The sequence below is a fragment of the Alligator sinensis genome, unplaced genomic scaffold (assembly GCF_000455745.1).
Source record: "Alligator sinensis unplaced genomic scaffold, ASM45574v1 scaffold61_1, whole genome shotgun sequence".
Taxonomy (NCBI): domain Eukaryota; kingdom Metazoa; phylum Chordata; order Crocodylia; family Alligatoridae; genus Alligator; species Alligator sinensis.
The window spans coordinates 601,503-611,448 of record NW_005841986.1 but is presented as its reverse complement, the minus strand read 5'-3'; the positions used below and the strand labels follow the sequence as shown (position 1 = coordinate 611,448).

The window sequence follows — 9,946 nt, the reverse complement described above, 5'->3', positions numbered from 1 at the left end:
CTGAATCACAGGCTCAGGCAACCTGAGCCAGTAGCTCATCGGGTGAATCACTGAGCTGCGGCGTATCAGCGCGACACCTACCTGGATCAGGTTCATGCAGACGAACCAGAGGAAGTTGCGGTGCCTGGAGAGCTGCTTGAGGTACTCGGCCAGCGTGATCCTCTTCTCCTGCGGGGCAGACGGCTGCTCCACGTCCAATCTGAAGGGAAAACAATACTGCTCTTAGTGATCCCACCTGGAGGAGGCTTCCCATTGCACTCCCTTCCCTTGCAAGCTCAAAGGGGTCAGCATTCCCAGCGTGGCTCTAACCCTAGCTCCCTGGGTGATGTTGTATAAGTCACCCCCAGCACTCCCTCCTTGCGCACCCAGCCAGACACCTTTTCCCCTTCTCTTGCTGCCAACGCCCATTCTTGATCTCTCCTGTTTCCAGAGCAAGCCAAAGGCAGCAAAGCCTAGGGCAGCGCATGCTTCTTGCTGGAGGCAGCACCGGGTTTGTCTGCAGAGACAGCGTCTCAAATGTGCACCCGTCAAAGCACTTCCCACTCCAGCTGCCGTGACATTTCAATGCAAATCCATCCAAGCCTCATTCAAACCTTTGCTATTAGCCACACTGTGGGAAGAGCTACAAGCCCAGGCCTCCCAGTGCTAGGTGCTCCAGGCTGCCTCCAGTCTGAATTTCAGAGAAGGGACAGCAGCTACAACAGAAGAGGGAAAGCAGGAGGCCTGTGAACAGTGGAATCAGCAAGGGTCCCGGCACACTGACTGCCAGACGAGTCAGAAATGTCATGGTTCTTCCATCCTCACAAGAAAGGGAGAGCAGGAGGACTCTGCTGGGCAGGACTGCTGCTACAAGGCTGCTGCACTGGCCTCTGGCTAGGAGGTTTGCTCTCTAGTCAACACCAGGAATTACTCTCGGCACTGCCTGTCTAGCTCTCAGGCTCAAGCTGGTTTCAGATGTCCCTAGAGTTTGTCCTTGCACCGCTTTGTCCCTGGAAGCCCACTGCAGCCTGGGAGACTTTCTGTTCGTCACCTACGACTGCTCCTCAAGTGTGTGTCCCCCCCACCCCGATTCTCAAGCCCGGCTCCAAGCAGCCCCTTTGTCTTTGCTGGTATCCACACTTACACACTTGCAGGTGGCTCTCTCCTCCCCAGGGACCATTGGTCATGCAGGCCGGGCACAAGGAGCTTGACGCTCCAAGTCACTTAACCCATGTCAGCTTTGTCACTTGGCGCCAAGTCCAGTGACCCTCAAGGAGCTGGTGGCTCTTAACCCACTTTTGAACAGCAGAAGACTCTAGACTGCTACAGCTGTATTGCCCCACCTGTGCTGAGCCTGGTACAGAGCCCTGCCTGCTAACAGCCACCCAATGCAGCAGCACAGCTGGATCTGAGCAGCCCGCAGTGGGCACCACAGTACCGCTCCCCAGCTCGGTCTCAGGTGTGCTTCACAGCATGTGCCCAGGGCCACTCTCAGCTAGCTGTGCTTCCTGATGGGCTTTGGCATGCCCCATGCAGGGGCAGGTGGGCAGGGCTGGCATTTTGGCTGCAATGCCAGGCAGAGCAGGGAGGCAGGACAGACAAGCCCTGGGGGACTGAGGTGCTCCACATGTTCTCCCCTTCAAGCAGAAAGCTGCTCAATGTGCTGGCGTGGTGGCCAGGGATCAGGCCACCACGTGAACGTGAATGAAAGGCTGTGCCATTTGGTGCCACTTACTCTTTCAAAGTGGCCTCTTGGTCCCATTTTGCTTTCCCTTCAGTCTCAAATCGTTGCCTCAGCAGCCACGTTGACAGGCTGAAGCCAAGGACGGAGCAGAGAGCCAGCGCCACACAAAATATGCGGAAAGAGAAGAAGTCCTCTTTGTTCCACACTGCGTAGGACATGAAGACGGAGAGCGAACCGATGGCACTGAAGAGCGAACAGTAGAAGTTGAGGCTGGTCCTGTCCTTGGCAGAAACGGCGAGGTCCGCGAGCAAGGCGTTGTGGTTGAGATCGACCATGGTGAGGAAGCTGTCGTAGAAGCAGAGGCAGAGGAGGAACTGCAAGCCTGGGTGGGCCCACGCAACCCAGAAAGCCAGGAAGGAAAGGGCAAATAGGGGGCCATTGCGGCTCAGAGCCTTAAGCCTCTTCAGAACAACTTCTGGCGAGGAGATCTCCGCTCCCGGCCTGCAAGACAAGGGGGAGAAACTTTGGACACATTCCTCTGCCGGGGGAGACGCCGAGCTATTGTGCACCACCTGTTTCCTCCTGACAATCCCAGAAGGCAGCCATACAACATCTACCAGGATAGCAAGATGCCTTGTTCATCTCCTGTCTGACCCTGCCACTGTGGGAAGGAGGTGACCCAGCCCCTGACCACAGGTAAAACAGCACAGGGGAAGCGCAGGGTGTCACACAGAGAGCAGCACTCGGGCTGGCAGCCTGGCACTGTCTGCTCTGCAATCCTGTGGTAAAGCCATGGCAATGCAGGCTGCTCAAACCACTCAAGCAGGGAAGCCCTGTCCCACCCTGTGGACAGAGGTTTACGACCGCTTCCGACTCCAAAAACTTCTGCTTGAGCACCACAGGCTCCTATTTTTGGATCTGAGCATCCTCAGGTCACCTGCGGGGAGCTGAACCTGCTAGGGCTGTAGTTACAGTTACAGGTGCTGGTGGCCTCCTCTATACATCGGGTGCTAAATGATGCACAAGCAGCACCCTCAGGATGATGGGGGGTCGAGGGGGAAGGTGTTCATGCCTGCAGCCCCATTCCTATCCCATTGTTTTTTTCACCTGACCTCCTCGCAATCTTTTTTAGCCTCCTGTGACGATATCTAGTAACTTTTCAATGTCTCGTCCAACCCCATGCCTCAGGTAGGGAGCTGGACTAGATGATGCCTGGAGTTCCCATCCAGCCCTACCTCTCTCCGATTCTAGGACTGAACCAAGGATGCAAACAGAATTAGACTTACTGTTGCGTGCTAAGAAATACCCGGTCACTCAGCCAGCCAAAGAGGGGGTCGTTGAGGCTGTTCCAGATCAGAAACACTGTCTAGAGAAGAGAGACAGGACGGTGAAACAGACCCCGGCAAACAGTTTCAGCAAGGATGTCTAGTTAGAGAGATAACCGCCATTCAGAGAGCTTAGTAACCAACAGTATGTTTTAAATGGGGACAATACAGCACTTAAATACCCCTCCTCCACCTTGTCATCACACCACAAACCCCCTCCTCTACCAATATCGGTCAAGTACTAAATTGTAGAGTGACGCTGATGTACGGATGGTATCTACCAGCAATGTGCTGACATCACTTGTTTGCATATTTGAAACTAGGCCTAGGGAGGTAACAGGTTTATACCTTGAAGCCAGCGTTTTCAAACCTGGGTGCCTACAACGAGGCTTTGAAATCTATACCCAGGCAGGTGGAGCGATTTTCAGATTCATTTAATACTACGCTTCAGCGCTGCTGCGTGTAGTCTGTGAAACGCTCTAAAAATCCCCCAAACTGAAAGGCATTCTTAAAATAGCGCATTTCTGGAGTTTCTACTCACTTTGTGTTTATATGAAAGAGAATTAAACAGCTCGATTTATCGGGATTGCCCACCCCCCTCCCCTCCTATTAAGGGATAAAAAGCAGCGTGCTCTCCGATCTAACATACAGCATCAGCTCTGGTTTCAGATCCTTTTGTCTAACTTAAGAACAGTAGAAAAAAAAAAAATAAGCCAGACGTCACAGGCGTACCTCGCCGATCCAGAAGGACAGTTTATCAATCTTGTAAACGGAGACAAAGGTGTCCACGTAGTACAGGAGGAACACGTTGTGCAAAATGGAAATGAAGAGCGAGAGGGACCCGTACACCACAGCAGTGGGCAAGGCGGAGAGACAGCCCCGCAATCGCAAACCCATGGTCCTGCTGGCTCTGTCATGGGGCGTCGCATCACCTCCACTTCAGATGGGCCACTTCTCCCGGCACGTGCTGGACCCTGGTCGGGGCCAATCCATGGCTCCTCCTGCAAGAGAAGAAATGCAGTCAGACTCAAGTGTCTGAAACCAGCTGAGCACTGGCATCAAACACGTGGCTAAAGAGGATGTAAAAGGCTCACCGCTACCAGGGACGGTCAAGCCATTTCCTGAGCGTAAGCCATCATTTGTTCCCTGCCGTCGTAAAAGACGGGGCTCGCCTAGCTACGGCTGCCGACTCGGAGCAAGGCTGGCAGGTCTCCGATGCTTTGAGGGCGCCGTTGTCCAGCACAGCGGACTGGCTGTTCTCACCCTTGTATAGGAAATGCCAACTGAGAGGAAACAAGGCTTTACAGTTACAAACGGAAACCTCGCCTTCAAAAAACAGAACTAATCACCAATATTTTTAGATAGTCAAATTGAGAGAAAAGAGTTATCGGGGCTGGGAGGGGCGGGGGGGACGGGATTTCAGTCTCGGAAACATGACTGCAGGTGTGATATCATTACATGTGCGCACACTGCTGCAGCTGCTCTCTCCGAAACAGAAGTTAGCTACTTATCCCTGAGTTACTCTGCAGTTTTGCTTTGTGGACAGATACTTCCAGAGCTAAATTATATTTATATTTATACACCCCCGCCCTTAATTAAGTGGCGAGGCATCAAATCTGATGTTGAAATCCTGGCCCCATCACGACTTCCCAGCACTCAGGAGTCTGACTGCGTCTAGGCCATTATGTATACGACTAGCAATGCACAAAGAAGTGTTTCCTCTGCCCGAGGACTTTAAATCACTTCCTTTCAATTTACCACAAGCAAGAGCATTTGTTCCAATCAATGACATCACTTGATAGACATTTCCCATCTCCCACCAGCGAGTCTGATGAACAATGTGGACAGGCAAGAGCCCCGTGATACACGGCTCCATGATGACTAAAGGAAAAATCAACGGGGCCCTCTCGATCCATCCAGGAAGCACAGAGTGGAAGGCTATGCTGATCTCAAGCCCATTTTACCCTGGGATAATCCCACTGAAGTCAGTGAAGTTAGCCTGGATTTAACACCAGCCTGAGCACAGCGCAGGATACTGCCCCCGAGCCCAAAAGAGCAGCCCCATCTGTTCTCAGACAAGAGGGGTTCCCACCTATTTACTATGGCAGGATTTAACGACTAGCTAATGAATGGTAGAGGGGAAAAATCCAGCTTAACCTCTCTTGTGCTCCCAACCACCACCTTTCAAGAGTAGTGACGGGAGCTCCCGTTACTCAGACCCTATGTAATAGCTGAGTGCCGTGCTAACAGTGCACTTAACATGGGCAGGCAACGCCAAGAAGTGCTACCAAAACCGCTTAACTCTAGCAAATGTTAAATACAGCAGAAAAGCTGGGGGGATTTTCTAGACACTCCACTTTGACATGTACGGATACTCTTCCCGCGTCATTTTTGCTGCTGCTTCCCCCCAGCTGTGTAACCCCTCACTCAGGGTCGACGCACTGACATTTGTGAGCAATTTCAGCTTGTTTGGATAGTCGTCAGCCTGTTGGGTTTTTTTCCATAAATGATGAAAAGAGGTAGAGTTGGGCTTAAAGTCCTAGACTTTGCTCCTAGAGTCATAAAAGCGCTGTTTAAACCTGCCAACGCTGCTATTTTCATAACCTTTTCCATTGAGTCAAGTTACTCACTGGACGTTTCAAAGGTTTTCAGTTCTTGATCATCAGGGAGGGAGAGTCAAGAGACACTCTCCAAAGGGCTGAATGGTCATTAGGTATGGTGAATCTCTCAAACACGACAGCCGAGCAGGAAGCTTGGAAGACAAAAAGCCACATTCAGCAGTGTGAGTTTGAACTTTATTGTCGAAAAACAGAGTTTTTAACTCTGTCGACAAAGATGTCCGTTTACAGCACTTGTGTACTTAGCTCTATACTGTACGGCAGCTATAGATTTCATAGACATTAGGGGCTGGAAGGGACCTCGCGAGATCATCGAGTCCAGCCCCCTGCCAGAGGCAGGAAGTCTGTGGGGATCAAATGATCCCAGCAAGATAAACATCCAAACGCCTATTATAATTTAGCAAATGCAAATCTGCAAAGCCAAGCAATGGACTCCTTATGCTAAGCACAAAAGAAAACTGAAGTGTTTCCATCTTCTGTGTCTCCGCCGTATCCTGGATGTAACATGACGTGACAAAATCTCCAGCTTCGCTGTTCTGGAATGGGCCAAAATACCCAGTATGTTCATGCTCCGGAGACAGAGGTGCCTCTCGGTTAGGACATGTGAATCGTATGAGCGATGGCCGGATCCCCAACGTCAATGTGGACGCCCAACTTCTGTTTTGTTGATGTCTGCAAGAAAAGCCTTCGTGAGCGGTGCATCGATGGCCAACGCTGGGAGTCAATCGCTTCAGACCGCTGTGAGTGGAAAGCCGCCATGAAGCAGGGCCTATGTCGCTTCGGGATGGAGGTCAATGATGAGCTAGAAAAGAGGCGGCAGAGGCAGGCAAGACGAAATGGCGCTCGGCATGCCAATGCAACCTCAACTGAGTTTGTATGAGCAACTTACTGGAGGGTCTGCTTGTCACACACCGGGCTCCTGAGCCACTCGAGCAGCTGTGGAGGTACCGGTAACCCACCAAAGGTGCAATCTCCATGGTCTTCTGAGACCGATGGCTACCAATGATGCTTCTTTGCACGGGAAGCACAGGTCTCATCCCTGCCAGTCACCGTCTGTAGATCTTACCTTTATTGAGTAGGATGTTAGCAGGAGATACCTGGAAAGCACTGCCTTTGTTAAAGGGCATTAGGAGATTGCAGCTGGAAAACGCGTCGGTTTTGGGGCCCCTGCAACATCTGCTGTGATCTACTCACAGTCAACAGGACTTCCCTCCTGATCCCTCCTTTGGTCTGACGTAAGACCATAACGCTTCCATGTGCGTTCCCAGTTTCTCCAGCCCAGCCCTCCCCTGCTGTTGCACACCTCATCTCTCAAGCACGGAAAGGACACCCACTCCTTGCAATCCGCAGGGGGTGACCGCAGGACTTCACGGCACAGAAGACCTCATCCAGGCGTCCCTGCATGAAGAATAAGCTTCTACCCATGTCTGTTTTCTGTCGGTTTGTTAGCGGTTAAGGTTAAAATTGCCACTACTAACACTCAACCAATGGGCATCCCTTTGAGAAGAGCCCAAACCTGCAGCAAAAAGGGATGCCCATTGGGGTTGAGTGTTAGTAGTGGCAATTTTAATCCTAACCCTTTCGTGTTCCTGTGAAGGGCTCACTTGGCTAACTCGGGCAGACTTCGTAGAGGGGATGAGAGGATACCGCTGGAACAGCCCCTGAAACACTAACAAACAGACAGAAACCAGACTGCTGGCATAATTGAACCTTTAAACAAAGGAATGGATTAGTGTTAATCTGCTCTCCAGATTAGACCAGGAAGAGCAGGCAATAAGGAAATATCTCGTGTGCACTTGAATTGCTGTGCACGACAAGGAAACACCCTACCACATTCTTTACCAGCCTCGTGATACGCAGGCATGGGCGGGAGGCAGCAACGCCCTTCTCACACCCTCTCAATTGCTTGCGTCCGCCAGAGATGCTTGCACCTTCCTTGCAGGAGACGAGCACGTACCTTCCTGTTTCGCTGACAGTAATTAACACTTGGCATTGGCTGGTGCTCCGCTTCAACAAGGTGCTATGGAAAACAGCCTGTCCAAAACCCCAAACCATATCATTCCCTAATGAGATTGCAATCAGCTTTACTGACCAGACTAGCAGAGATACGATACACTCGGACTTTGGAAAGGCTGCATAATATTCTGATTTTTTTTTTTTTTTTTAAATCAGCATTATCCTACAGCAGTGATGCTCAACCTACCCAGCCCCAATAGGTTGGACTAGATGACCTCTGGAGGTCCCTTCCAGCCCCACTTCTCTAGGAGTCGATGAGCGCTGTCCGACAGCAAGAAAGCAGATGTTAAGTGGATTGAGAGCTGGCTATCGCACAGATTTCGAAGTAGCTGCGAGTTGGCAATGTGCTAGAGGAACTCCGCTGGATTTGGCAGGAAACCCACAGCTCTTCAACAGTCTTCAGTGGACGGGACAGAAATATAAAACTGCTGCTAAAAGAAAAATGCAGATAACACCCAGCCTGGCAGGGCGGCAAGTAATGACAGAGACGCAGGCAGTGACGGAGAGGGAGCCGGGTGCTTTAGCATCCTGAGCCCAGTTAAATCAAACACATTCTCGTACAGCCAAAGGCAAAGTTTTACCTCTCGGAACAAGACGTGCAAGCCAGGCTCCAGATGGAAAAGAAAGATTTGAGGGCTGGAGAAAATGCTGTACCTTGAGAGACTTCAGGGGCTCAAGTTATGTCTCAATGGTATTTAACAGGCAAAATGGATCGATAACGACATAAAAACCCTTTTCCAAGAAGACGGTGTCGGAACTAAAGGGCTCTTAAACCTGGAGGAAGAACCAGGGCTGGAAGCTGAGGCCGGACACATTCAAGCAAGAGCAACTCCCAAGGGCTGTGATGGAGCCTCTAGCCTAGAGCAGCGGTTCCCAGCCCGCGGCCCGCAGACCCCTGGGGTCTAAGGAGTCTGCGAGAGATGACTGTGATCAATCAGAAGTATGTGAATACACACGCTTACAATTCAAAAGGGGCCACACCTCCATTCAAAATTTTTTAGGGGTCCACAAATGAAAACAGGTTGAAAACCACGGCTCCAGAATTCAAGGTGGGATGCCTTCCCAGAAGACACGTCTGAGCCAGACATGAGCTACCGCCCTCAATCCGGGAATAACTGAGTGAAATATGATGTCTTTGATATGCAGGTGGCCAGGCTAGACACCTACTGCTCCTTCCAGCCTTATGTTTCATATTATTGCATGCTGGCTGTTTCCAAAAAGTCCCCAGATGAAACTGTGGGAATAAGCTTCTTCAGCTCACTCATTTAGGGCTATTTAATACAAAATTAGCTCACTGTCTGAGGAGCCTGTGAAACAGCAAACCACAAGGAAGGTCAAAGGGATGCAAATCATCTTGAAACTCATTTCTGTTGGACTTTGGTATGTCTTATAAAAACAGAGGGTTCCCGGAGCAGAGAAAAATGCAAGAGACTTTCTCCTCGTTTAAGTGTGTGTACCAGGCAGGACTTGGTGAGCAACTTCACAGGGACACCGTGCACAAAGGGGAAAAGCAGGCTTTCAAAAAAATAAAATAAAATAACATGCCAACAGCTGAAAATGACCAATGCCTTGTTTGAAGGATGGCAAGGTTCTCTGGGTAGATACAATAGCCTTTATTAGACCAACTAAATAGTTGGAAAAAAAGTTTTTTGCAAGCTTCCGGGCACAAACACCCTTGGTCGGGCATAGGGAGAATCTGTTGGTGCTACGTGCTCTCCTAGGATGAGTTTCTATTTCAACTGCAATCCTTCTCGTTGAGTAACAGGGTTGATGTCGTGGATATGGGACAAGCAAGGGTTTTTTTTAGTGGCTCCAACTGTACAACGGGGGGAGGTGGTCCACTATCACCGAAGCTTGCCAAGGAGACGTGCCCGTAACAACCCGACTCGGCTGGGACAGAAAGAACATCGCCGGGACGAGCTTGCTCGCATGCCACTGACTGAACATTGTTTTCTTTCTTATCCTCCCGCGTGTTAACTTTAAAACCCTTCGACAAAGACGCATGGGAATTAAAAAAAAATAAATACCAATGATCCCTGGGCTGAACCTTCTGCAATCTGACACTTTGATCCCTACCAGGATCAAAAATAAACCCATTTGACCCTCCAAGGGGTTGATTATGGTGCTATTAATGCACCATAATCTCATGGTGATTCTCGTTAGCATTAATAGAAGGGCTGCACCAAGCAGAGACGTGTTGGTTCCAATTATACAATCCATTAAAAAAAAAACAAAACACACCCTGTTTTCTACCTCCCCTTATTTCTAGTCTGCCCCGAACCTCAGGATCTAAGCAGACCCTCTGAAGAGGCTCATTTCACCCT

General features: G+C 50.4%; 1 protein-coding gene across 4 annotated transcripts in view; it reads right to left on the bottom strand.

Moving 5' to 3' along the window:
* MFSD13A (major facilitator superfamily domain containing 13A) overlaps window positions 1–9,946 on the bottom strand; it is a 19,040-nt gene that overhangs the window by 7,434 nt on the left and 1,660 nt on the right. For 2 of the 4 annotated variants that reach the window (XM_025201226.1, XM_025201227.1), the window contains exons 2-7: window positions 5,619–5,740; window positions 4,083–4,271; window positions 3,721–3,989; window positions 2,950–3,029; window positions 1,715–2,164; window positions 82–199 (exon numbers count right to left, since the gene is read on the bottom strand). In XM_025201226.1, coding sequence (XP_025057011.1) covers window positions 82–199; window positions 1,715–2,164; window positions 2,950–3,029; window positions 3,721–3,885 — 813 coding nt within the window. In that variant the 5' untranslated portion in view covers window positions 3,886–3,989; window positions 4,083–4,271; window positions 5,619–5,740. The remainder of the gene's footprint in view (window positions 1–81; window positions 200–1,714; window positions 2,165–2,949; window positions 3,030–3,720; window positions 3,990–4,082; window positions 4,272–5,618; window positions 5,741–9,946) is intronic. The other 2 variants (XM_025201228.1, XM_006021276.2) reach the window with 2 other exon arrangements.